The 20,990-nt window shown below is 42.1% G+C and overlaps 1 protein-coding gene across 1 annotated transcript; it reads right to left on the reverse strand.

Annotated features, from left to right (window-relative positions):
- Nucleotides 1-13,114: 13,114 nt before the first annotated feature.
- FAM89A (family with sequence similarity 89 member A) lies at nt 13,115-19,392 on the reverse strand. The gene is made up of 2 exons (XM_086744703.1): nt 19,129-19,392; nt 13,115-15,141 (listed from the first exon to the last, which is right to left on the reverse strand). The coding sequence occupies exons 1-2, from the start codon at nt 19,378-19,380 to the stop codon at nt 14,983-14,985; spliced, it is 411 nt and encodes a 136-aa protein (XP_086600829.1). The 5' UTR covers nt 19,381-19,392; the 3' UTR covers nt 13,115-14,982.
- Between the last annotated feature and the right edge of the window lie 1,598 nt (nt 19,393-20,990).

Raw genomic sequence — 20,990 nt, forward strand, 5'->3', positions numbered from 1 at the left:
AAGCTGAGCAGGGGCAGAGGCACAGAGGGGGAGGCGCAGGCCTCATGGGCCTTGTAGGCCTCACCCTCTGGCTTCTTGCCAGGCTGCTGATTGGGCCCAACTCAGCCTGGCCTGGCTGCAAGAAATTGAGAGGAGATGAGATGGATCATGTGAAGAGATCCTGAGAGGCATCTGCCTGCCTGTTTTGAAGAACTTTTCTAGAGAGAGAAACAGCTGCAGACGCCAAGGTCAGTGAAGAAGGAGGGGGAGGAGTAATGTGGCTCCTGGCCAAGATTCCTCTGCAGCCTGTGGTGATGACCCTGGTGGAGCAGGTTGTCCGCCTGCAGCCCATGGAGGTCCACGGAGGGGCAGAGATCCACTTGGAGCCCGTGAAGGACCCCATGCCGGGGGAGGTGGATGCCTGAAGGTGGCTGTGGCCCATGGAGGGCCCTCTGGGGCAGCCGTTCTGGAGAGACTGCACCCCGTGGAAGAGATGACCCATGCTAGAGCAGTTCCACGAAGGACTGTGGCCCGTGGGAGGGACCCCACAACGAAGCAGGGGAGGAATGTGAGGAGTTCTTCCCCCGACGATGAAGCAGCGGCGTAAAACAACGCGTGATGAACTGACCGCAAGCCCCATTCCCTCTTCCCGCCCTGTGCCTCTCAGGGGGGGAAGGTAGTAGAGATAATGTTAAGTTCAGGAAGAGGGAGGGTTGGGGGGAGGCTCTCTGTCTCATTATCCTGCTGTTTTTAGTAATAAATGAATAGTTTTCCCCAAGTCGAGTCTGTTCTGCCCGTAATGGTAACTTTTTCTCCCTGTCCTTATCTCAAACCTCAAGCTGTTTTTCTTATATTATCTCCCCCTATTCTCTCAGAGGGTGGGGGAGTGAGAGAGAGACTGCATAGTCTGGTCCCGATAGGGGCTGAACTACGACACTAGAGAAGGCAAAAAAAAACCCAGATTGCAACCTCTTTTAAGTACATGAGACAGTTTAACACTGCAACTGCCTCAGCAAGTGCATCGTTGTGAAGGTGTATGAGGGATCCACCTTGCTACTGATGTCAATCAGTGGCCAGACAATTGAGTGTAGGTGTGCAGTTGCTTACTGACTAAGCAGCAGCTTTGGCAACATGGTACCTAGAACATGCTTTGCTTTACATAATTAGACTGGAGAGCTACTCCACCCCCCAAAAGCTTTTTTAAAACCAGTGTGTTGCAAAAGGTGCTTTGAGTAGTGCTCATCTTCCTCCCACACCAGCACACAGCATTGCAACAGAGGCTGCAAGTTGAGAAGGTGCAAAGGGAAAGAACAGCAGATCTTTTTGAAAAGCTTCAGGGATGCTGGTCTGGCCTGCTTTCATTTTCCTCCTTCACCTGCTGCCTTGAGTTTAAGAATGAAGTTGTGCTGCAGCGGAGAGGAAAATGGAAGAATATGTACTAGGAAAATGCTGGTGCTTGCTGAGCCAAATCCTTTTTGTTATTATAGCTGTCATCTGCCTTTACCCAGCTCTCTGTTCATCTTAGAACAACCTTAGCATTGCAGCTGATAAAGCTTGTCAGCACTTTGTATGTCCCTCCTCAGGAAATGTACGTTCTTTCTGCCACCAATTTTGTTTTTCTAATGATGCAACAACAGTGCTTTGGTTTGTTGCTCTTAAGTTAGAAATTTTTTTTATTAATCTTATGTGTCATGGTTATAAGTTACACACAAAAGATTTTTTTCAGAAATGTCTCCCTTGTCTGCTCTGCCACTGGTTTCAGTTTAAAGGCTGAGTGGAGCCATTTAAGTGTGACTAATGCAAGGGGAAGATTTTGCATTTCATATAATGTAAATATTACCTAGTCAGCAGCAGCAAAATTGTAAATACAATGTAAATAAATTTTGTTTTGGAAGAGTTTTCTTAAATTAAAGTTTATTTTGAATTTTTAAAAATTGATTTCAGGACATTTTCTGAGTTTTATTCAGAAGACCTGGAATGGACATGAACACATTCCAAAAGAAGAAATGCCTATCTATTGTGTCACACACGCCAATAACATACCAGTTATGCACTTTGTCGTGCTATCAGGAGCCACCACTGTCCTTATGAAACTTTGAGGATGGAGAAGAAAACTAATAGCTACAGAGCTGTGGAACAAAAGCAGGTGTTGTGCAGGTTTTCAGTCTTCTAAGGCATCCTTGTTGTCTAGTAATGTAAGGCATTCTGCCTTGTGTGGTTTTATGGCTGCTCATTTACTGGAACTAACATGACAAATATGCTAATATTTCATAAATCTAGGGGGAATTTGAGAGTGCCCTCTGTGTGTGTGGGCAGGTGTGTGTGCATTTTTGATGCCTTTGGAAAAGGATTCCATACAGTGCTTCAGCGAGAATATAGCCTATTTTAACGTCCTGCCTGTTTAAAACAGTAATCTCTCTCTGGCTTTTATTCCTTTTTGTCTTTTGAGCTCCTCTTCTTTTATAAACTCTTTGTAATAAAATAGTTATCTGTGCTGAAGGATGTAAGACAAATAGCCTGCCTTTTCTATATATCTTCAGTTGCTTTATTAACTTAATGGGAAAGGATTTACTTTGGTTAAAAATATAACAGCCTGTGAATGAACCCATGTAAACGCTTTGAGTTTTGCTTGGAATCAAAAGGGATCTCGTGGCCTATGGGAAATTTGTGGGCCTATGGCGGAAATTCCAGAATTCTGTCAGACGAAATGTACAGAAGAACTAGTGATGTTATTCAGAGTCGAGTTGAACAGTGGTTTAGTGATTGTGCAGTGGGAGCTGGGAACTTAAACTGGGTCCATACATCAGGTAACAAGTGTTTAGAAATTACTCTGTACAGAATTGGAGAATTAGAGTGTAAGTTAGGAAGGGTTAAAAGAATGTAGGTGTCAGGCAGACCTCTACAAAATTAAGAGTGGGGAAAACTATTAAAACTAAGGAGATAAAATCTCAAGAAAAAAATAATATGTAAGAAAACATGCAGTATAGACAAGAATGAGTGTATGATTAAACAAATACATGAATATTCTACTCCTAAATTTTCATAGGATGAACATGAAGGAAGAATGTTATTTATTGTAGACATTTTTGTAATAGCCTAAGTGATAACATGAAATGAGAAAGGATGTCTTCCAAACAGTAAAGTCTATGGGTTTCCCTAAAAAGTTACTGATAACCTCAGTAATTCCTTCAGTGATTTGCACTCCATTCTTTAAAATACACTTTTATAAGCAGAACTACCAATTGTACAGAGACAGAATTAATCACTGTGAACTGGAAGAGCTGTGCAACAGCAGAGCTTCTCCCTTCATTCTGCAAGGGTGTGTGTTTCATTAGGTTTTGCTGATGGCAGCAAGGGCTACTGCCCTTGTGACCTTGTGCACGTACAGACAAGCGACTCCTTTTTTCCACGACAAGTCATATCTCAGGCATATAAACTGCCATTTGTTAGCCCAGTCTTCACTGAACTGAAAGTAAAATAGGACATCTGCACTGGAAAACTATTAGCAGCTGATTTCTCATAAAACAAGAAAGCCATTGTTTTTGAGGAGCCTGCATGCTTTTGCAATCCATCAGCTGCCCCCCAGTCCGGTAGTGTTAAGCACCACAGTGCCATCTGGAGCTGAGAAGTGAAGCACTATTGTTTCCAAAACTGGGAGGAATGTAAAAGGACTCTTACGTACATATTCTTTGATTCATTTTTGGTTTGTAAAATCACAAATTCAAGCTTTTAAAATCAACATTCATTTTCAGTTTGGAAAAATTCAGAGTGAAGGAAGTGATGAAAACAGATCACAAAATACTTGTTTTGGTATCAAGGTACACTCAATATGTGCACCATGAAAGCTATAAAATGCAAATTATTTTAGCATGGCTTCTATTTGTTTAAGACATAAACAGTCCTGCAAGCTGGGATTATTCTCAGTAGCCTCACAGAGCTAAGAAAAAATGCAAATGGCAAAAGACATAATTAATGCATTCCTCCACTGCTAAAAAATCAATATGAATTTTGTTGCTGAATAAATTTGACACCCAGGTTGCTGCAGTTAGAATTTGCAGGAAGGTATATATAACAAGATTCCTGTTTTCTCTCATGCCTCTTATAATGCTGTTCTGACCATCTTAGTCTTTCCAATAATGCTTACTATATTACTGAGGCGGATAGAAAGAAGATCTGAACATGAATCTTTTTCCTAAACATGAGCTGCTGTCCTAAATTTATAAGGCTCTTTTGAGAGCTGTATAAATACATGGCAGGTCTGCAAAGCAGCTAGGAAATACTGCCAATGATGTTTTTATTGCCATTCATTAGGATAATAGATATTGTTTGGGTTTGTTAGGAGTTTTTTTTTCCCTGGGTAAAAATGTGGTTTAAATTCCTTTACATAGTAGCATAAGAGCATTAGCTCATACAGTTTGTATATGTGCTGGCTGCTGCAGAAATAAATCCAGATGACCCCCATAATTTCTTACAATCTCTAACTGTAATTCTGAATACATTTTTAGGCAAAAGTACTGTTGGCCATAAGCTGCACAGAGCTGCCTGCCATAGCTATGTGAGCCAGAAGAGCAGAGACCTGAATTAAGACCTGAATCTTAATCCTGGCTACAAGACAGACTACTGCTGCGACCTTGAGCAAGTCATATGCATGGCTCCATAAAATGATTGTACCTCCACCATCACAGGATTTGAGGGAGGATTAATTTGTTTGTGTCTGTTTAAAAGGATGAAAAGCATTAAGTCCTCTCAGCTGCAGGTTGTTGGGAGTCAGTCAACACCATGGATGTCAGATATTGAAACAGACATGCCAGGAGCCAGAGAATATGAATATTGAAGGTGATGTGTTTAAAGTCTTTGTCACGTTAAGAGAAGCTTTAATTCTGACTCTTGCTGGCATACAGTTGGTATATGTATGTTGCAGAAGACTTTTAGGGGTATATACAGGAAATTGTGAATCCCTTATTGTGAATTTTAAGTTACTGCAGCTGCTGTGTGCCAAAATAGATCTGAAATTAGTTAAAAAACTTGGAGGGGAGGGAGCTAGCACATTAACTGATCTTACTTTCAGCTATCTGAAAGGAAAATTAAGGTATTTTGTTAGCGGTAGAAAGCACAGATAGGTCCTGCATAATTTTTTTTTTAATATTACAAACCATTGGTATCTTTTCAGTAAATAAATCCAGTAACATTGCACAAATTTAAACAAGGAATCAAAATCTCAACAACACAGAAGTATTTCTAGTCACCTTGCACTCTCTTCTCAGAAGTGCTATTTCACTCTGTAAGCATCTGTGGGTGTTAACTTTATAGTGATTCCCTGCCACACATGCTGTAGCCCATCTGATGCTGTCATACACGCACCACTCCTAAACTTTGATCCCTTCTTTGGTCTCTCACTTCACTTCCAGTATAAAGCTTTGGTTCTAACCTTCAAAGCCACTGATGTATCATGTCTTGGCTACAGCAGAGATAGCATCTCTTTCTCTCAGTAGGACTACAACGTTCTTTTGATCACCATGAATCAAAAGCCAACAAAAGTGTAATAATATCTAGAAGAAAACATTCTCTATCAAGAGCATCCACTGCATAATTAAGTGTGAAATACCAGCACTTAGGAAAAATGTCTTGGACTTTCCAGGATAAGAAGCAAAAGCGAATGTATCACTTTGAGCATACTCCTTACCAATTTTTTCAACAACATATGTCCATATGAGGACATTTTCCCTGCTTAGTAGTCTGGAAATGGCAGGCGGGTTGCACAGCAAGGAAAACACAATCCATTTCTTAGTCATTCTGTCCTGGGAAAGAGCTGAATTAAAATTAAGACAGTGCTGATTAGTGAAGAATTTTTTCAGCAAAGTTGGACAGATTAGTCAAAACCTTGCCTTTGGAAAAGCAAATTAACTTTGCTGTGGATGAACACAATGCTAAGTATACATTTCTTTACATAACCACATGAGAAGACTTAGTTTGTATTAAAACTCGCATTTTTTCAAACTTTATTTTACACTTTCGAATTTTTCCCTAAAAACTTGCCTGCTCGATTGAATTGTGCAGTTTATCTAAATTGTGTGTCTGTGTGTGTAGATGGAGAGAGAAGGTCAATCCTGTTCTTACAGCCTGTGCATTTTCTGCCTTATCTGTGTATGATATTGTCCAGTTTTTGACCATATAAAGGTCCTACACTGAAAGAAAAGGCCACCTGGGAGAAAAGCATCTTACCCTCACAGTAGTTTGACTATTGTGCAACAGGACAGATTGTATCAGGTTGTTTTTTTTTTAAAAAAAAAGTCATGTCCCTGATAAAAGAGCATCAGAAACACATACAGATTGTGTCTCATCTGCTCATTGTTACTCATCTACTTTCATTTAAAAAAAAAAAAATGCCAGCATGGTGATGCTAATCTAATTCAGCTGCAGGAGTGCTTTGATAGAAAGTTCAGAGAGGTTTTTTTAATCCTCTACAATACATCCTGATAGAGGATAGCAAAACAGGAAGCCTTCATGTGCGGATCCTTCCTCCCGGTAATGGCAGGGTGGAAGATGCCGTCTGTAATTTCATGCCATTATACCGAAAAGTGCTGGCTCCTCTAAACTCCTCGCAACAGCTGTTCCTGAAGGCTCAGCTCTTTGTCCTGAGCTGGCAGCTGCCTCTGCCACTGCCGATGGGAACAGTTTTGTTTTCACAGAATCGGATGGGGCTAGAAATGAACTCAGAGGTCATCTGGTCCTTCCTCCAGCCGTGAGGCTGGACGGGTACTCTTGACAGATGTTCTCAATAGCAGCCAAAGATCCTGGCTCTGAAAGACCAAAGCTAAGATGTCTTTCCTAAATTTGGAGACCTCTCAGTTTTTACTCTGTGTAGCGTCAGTTTGATGCCCAGTTGTTTTTCAGCTTTTCAACTATGACCATTTATTCAAGCAATATGATTTTGTGAAAATACAAGATTTTACTTGAAGAATTCATTGTGAACATAGTGGCTTGATCTTTTAGTAAGTCAGTGTCCTCTACTTTTATCCTCCAGGTTGCTCGCTTCCAATTCTCTGCTACCCCTTGCAACAGCCTTGCTAAGCCAGCAGCATGAAAATCCATCAGTCAGATTCCTTGGCTGTATGACTGCAAAGTACTTAGGACTTTTAAACAAGTAAGGCAGGGTGTACCTCTTCAAATGTAGCGCAGGCTTCTTGTAAGGACTTACACATTGGGTTACATGCATTTAAGTTGGAACAAAAATATAATCACTGCCTAAAATATTTAATTCAGAATGGCATGAGAGAATGGGCATCGTGAATTGAGATCTCTGTTCTTGGAGAATAAACGCATCTGTACAAACTCCCTTTTAATCTGCAAAAGAAATTGTAGTGTAAATTTCCATAGTCCACATACTTTTAAGCAGACGCTCTTACAAATTAATGTATGCGGTAATAGTGAGATATGCTTGGCTTCTCTAATACTGATTGACGTATTCTGTCTGTACACACCTGCGTTTGAAGGCATAGAAAAGAGTTTTATTCTCTATGAGAAGAAGTGATATTGAAAGCCTAAAACAGTCCTACATTTGCAACAGAAACAGAAAGGACTTTTTGAATAACTGGCTAGTGATAAATGGCACAGAGGAAAAAAGTCCTATTGTGTAACCATATAAAGCACTGGAGACAAGACAAATCTATTTACATATGAAAACTCAGACCTCAAGCAAATCCCATGGAAAGGACATAAGACAGGACAAAAGAAACACATAAAACAGAATTCCTTCATCCCCACAGAGATTACCACAAATTTCTACCGCTCTCATTTATCACTAAATTTTAATCATTTATGCAAGCGCAATGACTGTGCCCAGAATGCACTACAGCTTTGTTCATAAATTTACTTCTTTTTCTAAAAATGCACACAAAGAGAGGTATAAATTATATAGTGAATAGGTGCTATATATTCCATTTCTCTCTACAGGTTATATTGTATGACACAATATATTTAAGGAAATGCTTCTCCAATTTGAGCAATATGACTAAGTATCAGTCAGAAAGAGCAATGGTAATTCAAAGATGCAAGCCAGATTCTGTATGATTTGTACAATATTGAACAGAAGAAAAAAGGAATATTGAGACGCTTGGAATATAGTCATGCTGTGTTCATACAAGATAAAAACCAAATGGTAACAGGACTTTGATATTCTAGTGCTATGAGAAATTAATTTTCACTCTGATTTGATGTATTGGGTTTTTTTTCAGCTGGTTCTGATACAATGTCTTTCCCCTATACCAAACAACTATCTTAATATTTCAGTAGTTTACCTTTTGTGTAATGTAGCATATAAAATTAATTTAATTCCATGATATGAACAGCCTGTGATGTTACTGAATAGTAATGGAATGAGTTAGAAATGTGGTCCTGTTTAAGCTTGTACTTTACCTGTTCAAAACTTTGCATCACTCCTTGTTAATTTGCCTCTGCCTGCCCTGCTTGAACTTTCCAGTGTCTTAAGCAATGCTGATAAAATTGTAGGCCATGAGGGATTTCAATACAAATAATTAGTGCTACGGGTTTTTGTTAAATTCCAGATTCAGTTACCCAAAGACATTGTAAAGGGTTGAGAGGAAAAATAATGAAATGCACTGTCTGTATGGCCCAGGTGCTTTTATAACTGAAGTAACAACCTTGTTACGTTGCCTTTTTGTAAAGGCATAAAAATTGCCATAATTTGTTCTGCTGTTTGACGAGTCAGAAGAGTTTAAGCAAGAGCTGGTAGGGCTCAGACAGGCAACTTTATTGTTTGTGACAGTTGCTGGTATCCTGAGCCAAAATGAGCTTTAAAACTCTTACTCATGTGTCTAGCCAGATTATCACAGGGATGTTTCTGACCCATGCGAGAAATGCTTTTGATTTCTGAAAGAGAGTAGTTAGGACTGCGAGGAGAATTGAACTGCTTCTGCTAACATGAAATTAGGGCAGTGGTTTGACACAGCATTGAACGCTCTATGCCCTGACAATTCTAAACAGTCTGCTTCAGTCACATTTTTTAAAATTCTAATAATCCATGATTTGCATGGGATTTCTCCTCTGATTTTAAATTGAGGAATTCTTAAATATTACCTTCTCTTAAAGACATTATCTTAACAATGTCTTAGCATGAATGCATTTAAAACCATGGCAAAAGTTCAGTGAAGAGTTCAAATAGTCACAAGCCTGTGTATTTCAATAGCAAATGTGTTTGTCTCTTCAAATTGCATACCAACCTTATCTGAAAAATGTAAATTCTACTCCTAAAAGCACATTCCTCTGAAATCAGATGTGGGCTTCATTACTCAGGGCTGGTTGTTTCCATTTTCATCTAATGAGTTTTCCTGAATAGAAAGGATGAAAGGGAGCAAAAAAAGTAAGGGAAACAGACTTCTGCAGTGAATATTCATCCTCTCCAAAGTCCCTCTGTCATTTAAAAACAAATGGCCAAACTCACTTCTGGTGACTGAAGGGACATCTCCTTGCTAATCCTACTGAGTCCTTAGAAGGCATAATTTTGCCCAGCAAGCTGCAGGCGCCAGTCCAGCACAAAGGAGCCTCACCTACATTTTAATCCATCACATCTGCCCTGGAGCACATCTGGGTTCTGTGGGGGCCGCCTCCGCTCTTCCAGACAACTTGAGCTGGGAAGAGTTTGTCAGCACACACAGACCACTGTGCACAGATACCCCAGGTTCTTTAAGCCAGGGCAGAAACTAGTCCTTGCAGCAGACCCTGGATGATGGCAAAGCTAATTGCACAGTTAGGGTCATCACGATCATAGAACAGCCAGTTAGGAAGCTTTAGCACTTAGGTTAAGGAGCTTTGAAATTCCCAGAAAATGTTAAAATCAGTATTAGATTACTTTGCAAATAAGACAGAGCTTATAACTAGTTTTCTAAGAAAACAAGTGAGTTATTTCCTTAGGTCATACAGCATTGTCTAGAGTTAAATTTAGTAGCTTCAAATAAACCAAAGACAACAATGAATGGAAAAATCTACATCTGAGGAGTTGTTTTCTGAGAAAATGCATGTAGTATAGGAAAAGGAATATGAACCTCAGACTGCTGTGGTAATATAACCTCTACAGGCAGTCATTTTGAAAACGGGAGTAAATTCTTTTGAAGGGGCTGAAGAATGCAAAGCTGCATATTGGAGAATAAAAGACCCGTTGATAGGGTTCCCTTTGGCACGTACCTGACTAATCCTTCCATTTCACATTCCTCCCCAGCGGTCAGCTGAACGACAGAGTGGAGGAATTAGCTCCCCTTGCGCTCAGCGCAACCTAATTCCTCAAGCAAAATGAATGGCTTTAGCGAGGCATCAAGGCAAATAAAACACGATTTTTCAAGTTAGGCAAAACTGTACCTACAACAAATAATGGTGACATTAAAGATACATGACAAGTAGTGTATACTCAGACTCTAAAACAGGTTAAGAAGGACACGAAAAATCCCCCAAGCTGTCAGCAGCAGAACTAATGAAACACGAGATCTTAAAGAACCTCACGACCTCAACCTTCCAAACTGCGCAAAGCTCCAGGCTCCAAAAACTCTGTGACATCCCTCGTCACGATACTCACCCCTTCCAGCATCCCATTTAGTCCTGAAGGCAACACCTGGGATCTTCCCTGGGCCCCTTGCTGTATCCTCAGTTTTCATCCTCGCTTGCTAAAAGACGTGCTGAAGACTCTTGCCTCCTTCCCACACGCCACCCACTGGCTCTCGCCACCGTGGATGATCCGCCACGTGCCCCAGCTGCTGCAGAGCCGCCAGCAGCCAGGTCACCACCCGGCTTTTGACTTCCAGCTTCTGAGTCGCCAAACAGAAATCAAAAGGTGAGTTTTACCCGTGATCCTGTCGTGAAAGCAGCAATAAGTCTCTCTCCTCCTCCAGCTGCTCATTTTTACAAGGTTTGTGAAAACAGAGCAACTTTCCAACTTCCACAGCTATCAGATGTGGTTTATAGCAAACAGACTGACAGAAAATGCATGGGCAGAGTCATTGCGTAAGCTTTGCTTCCTTAAGAACGAGATGGAATATGAGGCAAAACCTTAGGTTTGTAAATAGGTACTAAGTGGATCAACTTTTTAATAAGGAATATAGGGGCTTTGCTACTGTCTTCATTGCATTTAAAATTTTGCAAACTGTATTATTTACAAGAAAATGTAAACAATTTTCAAAAATCAACTTATTTTAGGTCATGCAAAATAATTTGGTTACCTATGATAGGAATTAAATTAATTACAAGTATTATAATAATTTTTGCATAATCTGTCTCCTAGTCTTCCGATTTCACTGAATTTTGTATTGAAAACTCAACTTAGTGAGCATCTGAGTCCAAGCTCCCACAAACAGAGTGTAATTTTGCCCCACCTCTATTGGAAAACTATTTGAAGCAACACCAATCTTTTTTACAAGTTATTCAAATGATCACCTACTGCCTTTCACTGCATTACGAAGTAGTACTTTTGAAAACATTTGTAGTGTGTGTTTGAATACCTCTTGTATGCTAGTACAGAAACAGTCACGGAAAGAGACTGAGCAGCAGTTCTGATTTCAGGAAAAAGATCACTGCTTCAGAGTCCATCCCCACTAAAATCAGTAGGGCTCACAGTGAATTCACCAGGAGCCAAAGCTGAACCTAAATGCTCGTCTGTTATTGCTGCCAGGGCATCAGCTGCCCATTTTTTTATAACACACACTTCCTCCACAGCGGAAAACTTCTTCCAGACTCTTCCCTTTTTGTAGACTAAGAGCATTTCCAAGGGTAATGTAATGTAATTATGTCTGTATGACTCCGTGGTTGTTATAGCAATAAAATGAGGGTGGTGTGTTGTTAAAAAAAAAAAAAAGAAAGAAATCTTGAAATATAGCTAGCACAGACCTAATAATTCCTTATTTCGAACTGCATTACCACATTTGTAGGCCCTTTGGAGAAAGGCCAGTGAAGAGTTACCCATGGTAGATTGCCCCCTGAACCACTGCAGTCTCAGTTTTCCATCTTTGAGGAGCATGAGCCTGACTGTCCTTGTTTCCTTGAAAACCTGTGTTTTCCTGCAGCTGCACAGTACTGGCTAAGCTGGCTGCACTGTGTAGGACTGAAAGAGTTGTGCAGTATTCACTGAGTAACGAAGTTTTCAGGAGTTTCTTCTGTTATACCCTTAAAAGGCATCCTTAACAGGTTATGTGTAACTCACATCAGGGTTACAGGGTAAAGATGGGAAAGGGATTGTTGCTGGTATGGGGTTTGGACCAAGTGTAGCAAACTTTTGTTGTAACACAGCTTGTTCTGTCACGCACACAACCAAAGTCTGACTTGAAGCTGCATGTAACAATTACTCAATTACTCAATTAAGCTATCCTTTCCCACCAAGCATGTCTCTTTCAAAGCAATTTCCCTACTTCATATTGTTAAAATGTGGTGAAGAGGTACAGCTCACAACTGAGACACCAGGCAGAGAAATCTGCCTCTGGAACAACTGCTTGTTGACTTAATAAATTTACTGTTTTTAAAAGCTTTAGCTAGCCAGCCTTCACAGCGTTTGAATTTGCCTTAGGAATATAAACTATAACTCCTCTCACATGCAAAAAGGTGTTATTAAAAGAGACAAGGTGCTGAAAACATAGCAAGTCCTAATAATACATCCTTTTTCCAGTGCAGATGATGTTGTGGACTGATGCCCTGAGACTTTTATGCTTCTCTTGCTTCAGCAAATACCAGCCAAACATTCCATGTTCCCCAACTCACAAGCACACTGCATTAAAATTAGAAACAGAAATAATTTTGCCTTTTAAGTTTTTTTTATATAAAAGAAAGTACTGTGAATTTTGCTCAAGTTCATTCTCACCAGTGGGAGTACTAGTGAATGGCACTGTGTAAGGATTTGTAAACCAGAATCTTTAATTCTAGTAGAGACAGGATTTTTTCTGTTGAATTAAAAAATAAGTAAAATCAAATTAATACAGAGAAGAAGGAAATTCTCACTCCAAATACAGGCAGGTAGAACCTTTTCCACTGTAATTTAAAATTTGCTTGCTTCAATCCAGGGGTGATGACTAGTCCTAGGTTTTTAGGAGGAGGGTTCGGATTCACTGAAATTGTAAATTAAAATACACACAACATTAAGAAGTTATGCTAAACATCATGCTTTTTATTTTTTGGGAAAGAGCAAGAAAATAGTAGTACTTCAACAGACTAGAAAAAGCCTCATCTAAATACCAAAAGCACAGCAAATTATATTCAAAGCTGATACATTCTTAAGTCAAAGCATAAAGTTGTATGAACATATGCATGTATATATACTAATGCATATACACACACATACACAACTTTTAAAATATCGACGTAGCCAGATTATCTGTGTTTGCCTTATTATTCATTTTAGTTTTGGGTGAGCGAAGTAATTAGACCAGAATTAACATTAAAAAAAAAAAAAAAATCCAACCATTGCCACAGACTAGATTAAGAACTTCTAAAGATACACAACTACAGCACAGTCTTTACTCTTGTGGCCTTTAAATTCCACTAAAATAATCTGGTTTTAGAGGGAATGCACAAAAACTCCACCCTGGAAGTCTCTTGGCTTTTATCACTGCAACATCCTAGCACTTGCTAAAAACTAAGAGAGGAGCTACCCCAGAATGTGATCTCCAATTCTTTTTGTAAACTGTATGCATGCCAGACATGAACCATGCAAAAACCTTTTGAGATTTAAGCCCTTAATAATTAGCTTGTGTCAAGATTCAGGCACTGTTGCTTTGCGGCAATCTTTAGAATTCAAGTTAAGAAATGAAAATCGCGATCTTACTTAAAATAGAGAAGGGTGAAGACTCAGATAGTTGGCAACTCTCATTTTCCAAGCTGATTAAGCACTATGTGTATACACTAAGAAACAATAAAAACTTAACTGAGTGCTTTAGTAAGTTCTGAAAACAAAATAAGTTACACTTCAAAGAACAAGATAGTATAAAAAGTTTTAACATATGCAAAGTATGTGCTCAAAATATTTATTTTGCATTTTTAAAAATAAGAGCTGTAGTCTACCTTACAGAAACAAAGTTCACCCAGTATAAAATATTGCAATTTGTCCCATTTTGTCATATGAGAGGTTTCCGTATTCTTCATATGATCGAGAACACTTGCACAAGAGTTCATGTTATTCCAAGCCACATAGTGGCAGACAGACAATGTTTGAATCTGTGCTTTTACTATGCAGCGCAGTAAAAGCTAAGCAAACCATTTCAGAACAGAGTTTAGCAGGTCAAAGAGCTATGTTGATGCGAGAAATCCAGACCATAGTATAAAAGTTAATGCCAAGTGGCAGTACCAAGGAAGTGAAATAGATCAACAGAAAAAAAAAAAATCGTGATAACATTCACTATCACAGGTACAGCTTGTAAGCCAGGAATAAGGAAAAGTCAAAATTAGCTTAAGGAGAAAAAAAAATAAACTGTGTAAACAATCCACCCAGTACAAAACTGGATGCAGCTGATAAGAGCAGAACTAGCTTAGTAAAGCTGAGGATGTGCGTACATCCAGATGCCCATTCAAAATGCTTTTTTTCAATACCGTTGAGCAAAAAAAAAAAAAAATCACCTAGAGCTATCTACACCACAGCGGAGGCTTCCCTCCTGCCTTAACAAAGTTATTACAACTCAGGAAGTCACTGCTGTCTTCTACGATTAGAATTCCAGTTATAAGCTACCAACGTTTGTAAGTTGAAAACACCCACCTTGCAAATTAAATTGAAAACTCTTGTCAAACATGTTTGAGGACTCTTCAAAAGTTAGCATACAGCACTTTCCTCAAGTGGTATATGCATGAGTAACTTGTACAGACAGCTTGTTAAAATAAGTGAATTTAACACAACTCGGGGTAGCCAGGTGTTCCTCCTCAGGAAGGGAGATCCGTACAGATTCCAGTTGTTCTTGCTGAGGTGTGTTACAGGGAGAGAAGGACAGAAGAACCTCGGTCAGCCTGGAGGTGAATCTTCTGCTTCTAGAAGTATTCCTCCTCTTCATCAAAAAAACCATTTTCCAGAGCATAAGTGCAGTCCGCGTTAGAGTCAGCTTGGCAGGCACCTTTATATTCTTGAATGGATTCATACAGGGAGTACAGCTGACACAGCAACGACATATCCAGCTGCCGAAGGCCAACCTGAGGGGGGAAGAATTCAAGCAAACAAGCAGTATTACAGCTGTGATTTTACTGGCAGTACAATGCTATATAACTGCCATTGCTAAACAAGAGTATCAAGCTTCTTTCTGCCTTGAACAGTTATGAGATATGCAAGTATAATTCATTTTCTAAGGTGAGAGTCTCCTCACGGGATAAACTGGACAAAAGAACAAGGAACAACGTGACGCAATACAGCAGAACGTGAGCAAAGTGCTCTTCAAGATTTTGTTGTATTACAACGCCCTGCTGAAATTCCAATAAGCAGTTCACTCCTACCCAAAGCATTACAGATAAATTAATAAACTATATTCCTCATTATGCAAGAGATGTACTTTTTCCAGTAACACCGTGTGCCTTTCACACACCTTTCTGACATAGTATCATAGGCTTTCTGGTTTTGTTTAAAACAGACTGGATTAAAAGTTGCAAATAGAGCTCAGGCTGGTTTTCTACTTCCTGGCTAAGTATCTCCTACTATAGATTTATTTTCTGTATCAACATATGTAGGCATCTGACAAGGGTAGGTATGTCTAGCACAATACAGCACGCTACTTGAAGGCAGCAAAACTAAAGCAGAAGTGAGATAAGGATGTGCATTCTAGTCTGCAAATCTCCAAAATATCTTCACATGCGACTCAAGCATAGGCTTGATTTATAATCAAGTGCCTCATAGTCTGGTCCCTAAAGTTCTAAAATATTAGTTCCAGAGATAATTAAAGATTTACAGCAACATTAAAAAAAAAAAAAAAGGTTACCTTGTAGCCTGCTTCTTTATGTCAGGTACAAAACCAGGACATTGCACCACAAAGCAAAATGAAGTTAGTCATTTAACTCGGAGCAGTTTCCCTCTCTGACAACAAAATGGAGAGTTCATTTGATATTGTCACCTATCCAAGTCAGATCAAATTAAATCTAGCTTTTGTCTTGCAGTAAATTAAAACCATCACCCAACCTAACATTTTCAAGAAGCAGCCTTTTCTGCCTAAATTTTGAAGCAAGTGTTAAGCTGACAGGCTGTTCCTAGTGAGCCTCAGTTTCATCAAAGAAAAGTTTTTGCTACAACTCATGTTTGGAGGGGGAAAAAAGAAAAACAAACATTAGCAGCCTCTACTGCAGCCTGAACATCAGGCTACATTTTACCCAGAATGAGAACTCTTACTCAGAAAAATCTCTCCTCACATGTCTAAATTCTAAGGACAGATACACTCAGCACATGAGAAAACCACAAGAGGCTAGCATGAAGATCTTCCTTTGGCATTGCTGAACTATCCTACCAGATCCTTTTTCTAAAGATCGAAGGAGGAGAAGGTGGGCAGGGGAAGTATCACACACAACCCTGTTCCAACTCAGAAAAAAAAAGATACAGTGTCTTTCAGGACCAGCACAAATTGCTTGGTGAGGTCATGAAGCCAAGACATGATGTCCCATACAGACCAAACATGAGGACTTAAGGACAAGACATGGAACGCTGTACTAGCTGCCAGGAGGCTACAGACAAGCCTTTCCACCAGCTCGGATCTGTGCTGCTTTCCTTACCCATCTCCACTTTCCTCTGTAACGAATACAGCAACTTTCTCTCCCATTGCTGTTTAAGCAGGCACTCAGCAGGAAGCATATGCTACTCTTCCTTGCTCTCTATTCTGTAAAATGAAACCAGCACTTGTGCACATCTCCTTCTGCAAAAATTTGTAAAACAAAAACCAACCAAACAAGACTGCAGGAGGGAAAATAAAAGGGAGGTATTTGTACCATATCCAAACCCCTCCATCTAGCCCTACTGAAGTCAGTTCTTCAGACCTGTTAAGCTAATGACTGTTTACTTGCCCAAGAATAAAGTCTGAACTTCAATCCTTGGAGGTGGCAGTCAATGAAGTTTGGCTTGCCCCACCTAAACAAACAGGGTGAGAAAGAATAGAGCTGGACTTAATGCTACGACATGTGAACATGAGACCCACCAGGCAGACTCGCGTCAGAGCTACGTGTCTGAAGGACAAGAATGCTGTGAAGAACTGTTCAAAGAGCAATTAGGAGTGAGTTGAGCCAGAAAACTCAACCTGGAGACAGACAAACAGTTCTTCGTCTCCTGAGGAAAACAGGAGCATTTTCACCAGCAGCTCTCCTGTTTCAGCCCTGTAAAGCACTTTAGCACTTTCTGTGAAGATCAGTTTTACGCCAAGCGCTATCTCCAAGACTGAAATTGCTCAGCGGAATTAACTTAGCAGGCCTTACCATCAAATAGTTACATTTAGGATCTTATTTTTCTGTAGCTGCCACTAGTGTCAGTCAAACAAGAACAGTAAGTCTATTGAGAAAAATGCAGCCTCCAGCTCTTCATAACTTTCAAGTATCATACCTGAGACACAAAAAAGCCTGAAGAAATGTCCAAGCCTGCTAGCACAAAAATAAAGATTTTAATCCCAGCCAATCTACATTTGACTCTAGTTTTATCATAACACCTACAAGACAACCTATAATGCCGTCCCATGCAATCGACTCTTTTCCTCAAGATCACAGTTCTGAAGCGACCTTTCCTTCAATCCCTCCCCCTCCAAAGCACCTAAATCCATCACTTTCTCATCTTGAAAAACTTACTTACATAGTACTTGTTTGATCATGCAGGAAAACATGCTGCTACGCATTTCTTCCCCACTCACTACTGAAAATTTAAAGCAAGCTCATTACTCAATAGAAATGCTATCTTTGACTGCTGGAAGGCAGAGTGTTCAATATAAATATTAAAGCACTATTACCTACTCAATGAAAGGCAGCCTACTCATACGCAAGAGTCTCTCCAATTTGTGCAGGCCACAAAAAAGTACACCTGGAACCGAGGAGGCTGTTGCTTGAAGGCCTATGATGTGTTCAGAGGTAAAGTATTTTTTTCTTCAGAAGCTTTTTATCAAATTATCATCAAGGATAACAGGAAGTCTAGTTGTCGATTACTTTAATAAGGATCTGACTTGATTTTCCATTAGGAAAAATAATTTAGACTTTTAGAATGAGTTATCTTTGCCTTTCCAGAAAGGATTAAGACAACTAAGAGCATATCCTTGTTTTCCCTTAGCGCACTGTAGAAAAAGCCCCCGCAGTCAACAGCCCCTTGCGCTTCCTGCGCTTCGGTGCGCACCGGCAATTCTAATCCACAGTTTCAGGGGTATCTCAAACTCTGTTGGAGCTACTTGTTGAAACACTGGTGGCAGAGTCAAGATTTCGGCAGGCTACATTTTCCTTCTAAGCCCACATAAAGGTCTTCCAACAGAGCCTCTTGTACTCAAGCACCTTTTTACCATGAGGAAACTGGCCATAAAGAGGCAGATTTTCAGCAATGTGGTATTTTATATGCTTCAGAACACTAAGCGCACGACGCGCAGGTTATGATCGGTCATTACAACTGCAGCTGGCAGCAGCAAAGCACCAACACCCAAATTCGGGTTTAATCAAAAGGTGCGCCAGGTCGCCAGGGGGAATTTCACCCGTGACACCACGGCACCGACCCAAAACAAAGTCCTGAAGAAAACGATGTTTAATTGCACTTCACCTGAACCGAATGAATCAGTGCTGACGGATTTTTTATTTATTTATTTATTTTAATTTTTTTTTTTTTTGGTAAGCAACAGCCTTCCAAAATGGGTGTCAGGTCCAAATGGATGCCACCGAGCGAGGCGCTGGCTCGGCGCCCCTCCACCCGCAGGCAGAGGGTCCCCACGGGCTGCGGGAGCCGGGGGTCCCCACCCTCCCCCAGAGTCCCCTCCCGGCACCCCGCAGCAGCCCGCCCGGGTTACGCGGGGCTGCACTGGCCCAGGCCCGCACCCACCCGCGAACCGCCTGCTCCACCGGCGGCACCGGGGCGCCCTTCCGGCCTCGGGGAGACCGCTGGGCGGCGGCGGCAGCGGCCCCCCCACCCCCCGCCGCCGCTGGCCACGTCCGCCGCCCCCGCTGAGGCCCGGCCCGGCCCGCCCCGCTCACCATCTCCTTGCGAAGCAGCGCCAGCGCCGCGTCCAGGTTGGGAGGCTTGGGCGGCCGCGGCGAGCCCCGGCCGCCGCCGCTCAGCTCGTCCTGGATGCGGGATTTCTGCGCGTAGAGCCGCTCCAGGTCCCGCCAGCGCCCGCCCTGGCCGCCGCCGCCCGAGGAAGAGGAGTTCAGCAGCCCGCTCAGGCTCTTGGGCAGCGGCGGCAACCCGGCGCCGCCACCGGGCCCCAGCAATCCCGGTCCGCTCATGCTGCGGCGGCGACCGACGGAAAGAGCCGCCCCGGCCCCCGCTGCGGGAGGCACCGCCCGGAGCCCGCCCCGCCTACGGGCCCGGGAGGGTGGGGGGTGAGGCCCAGCGGGCGGGGCGGCGGCGGCGGCGGCGGCGGCGGGGAGGCCGGGCCGCAGGTGGCCGGGGGTGCGGGAGGCGCCGGGGGCGGGCCTGGCCTGGCGGCCGCGCCGCACCACGCCGCCTTTTGTTCGAGGCGAAGTGCGGCGAGGCTGCGGCCCGCGTCCCCTCCGGCAAGGTCCGGCTGCCTGCCGGCCTACCCCCCACCTCTGCCCGGGGCCCCGCAGGAACACCCCCCGCGGCAGCCGGTTGCCTCGGGGCCGGGAGAGGCGGGAGGCCGCTGCGGGGCCGGGGCTCGGTGCGGGGGTGCCGGGATGACGTGAGGGGGGATGGGATGCGGTGAAAGCAAGCGTGCAAGCTGATTAAATGCTGCAGGCGGAGGGTGGGCAATTCTTCCGAGGGGAGGGTCACCTGATAACACGAACGGGCTTTCCCCTTCCCACCAAGGTGTTTCCTTTCACAACCAAGCTTTCTGTCAAAAGTGTCTGTATCTCCACTCGTTCCAGCTAAACAAACTTCGGTGTGACCGTTCTGTGAATCAAATCTCTAGATCCTAAAGAGAAACAGCTCCCTGTTTTCATTCCGGGTTTTTCCACAGAGCGGTTTGTCCCTCTGGTTTACAGAAACACCCCCGTGCTTTCATGAGAGGGTGGTGGGAAGGGTGCCACGCTGCAGGCCAGGGTGGCTTTGGGCAGCGGGGCTGTGGCTTCGGAATCCCTGAAACTCCCTGAAAATTCCAGTGTGGCCATAGTTCTGGATTAACAGAAATTCAGCCTCAGTGTGCCAACTCTAGCTGCTGTTTCTGCAGCTTTGATTTTTTTCACCCCTTTTTCCTTTGCATGTTTTTATCTTTGGAGTCTCTTGAATAAATTACGGCAATTTTTGATCATTCAAAATCCGTACCGAAGTAGGCTATAAAGTTGGAGTTCTGGGAATGTGCTGCACTGCGAAGCCGGATTGTTTAGAGGTGCAGTCCTATTGCCACAACTCTGCTTTGTTTTAGGGGTTTTCTGTTCAAGAGGTGATCACGTATGGCCATTTTGGGTGAAGCCTCTATGTTATTTTCCATTTTGTTCCCAGACTCGCATGGCTTTTTTCATGGTTTAAATGTCATCAAACTCTGTGGCAATTGTTCTAAAACTGCTTACAGGGGAGGAAGCTTTTGCCAATCTTTATTCATGTTTACACGCTACCTTAGGGATTGATTTTTCAGACGACCTGATCTGCTTTTCAATGCTTTGTACTTAAGAGTCAAGCAGAATTGTTTTTGCACTGTTTGTGATGATGCCACTCCTGCCCAGACAGACTGTGAAAAATAAAATAGTGCTAATAGCATTTATGAAACTAAAGGCATTTAAAACTATCCCTATTGTAGATTAACAGCATCAACAAACTCCTCATCCTTCCAGGCCAAGGGTGCCTGACACCAAAGTACCAATTCAGTTTGCTAAGGATGTAGGCACTGGTTTTTAGTGAATACATTTATTTGTTCTCTTTCCAATACCTCCCCCTT

Source organism: Chlamydotis macqueenii, chromosome 3, assembly GCF_036417535.1.
Source record: "Chlamydotis macqueenii isolate bChlMac1 chromosome 3, bChlMac1.mat, whole genome shotgun sequence".
Classification (NCBI taxonomy): domain Eukaryota; kingdom Metazoa; phylum Chordata; class Aves; order Otidiformes; family Otididae; genus Chlamydotis; species Chlamydotis macqueenii.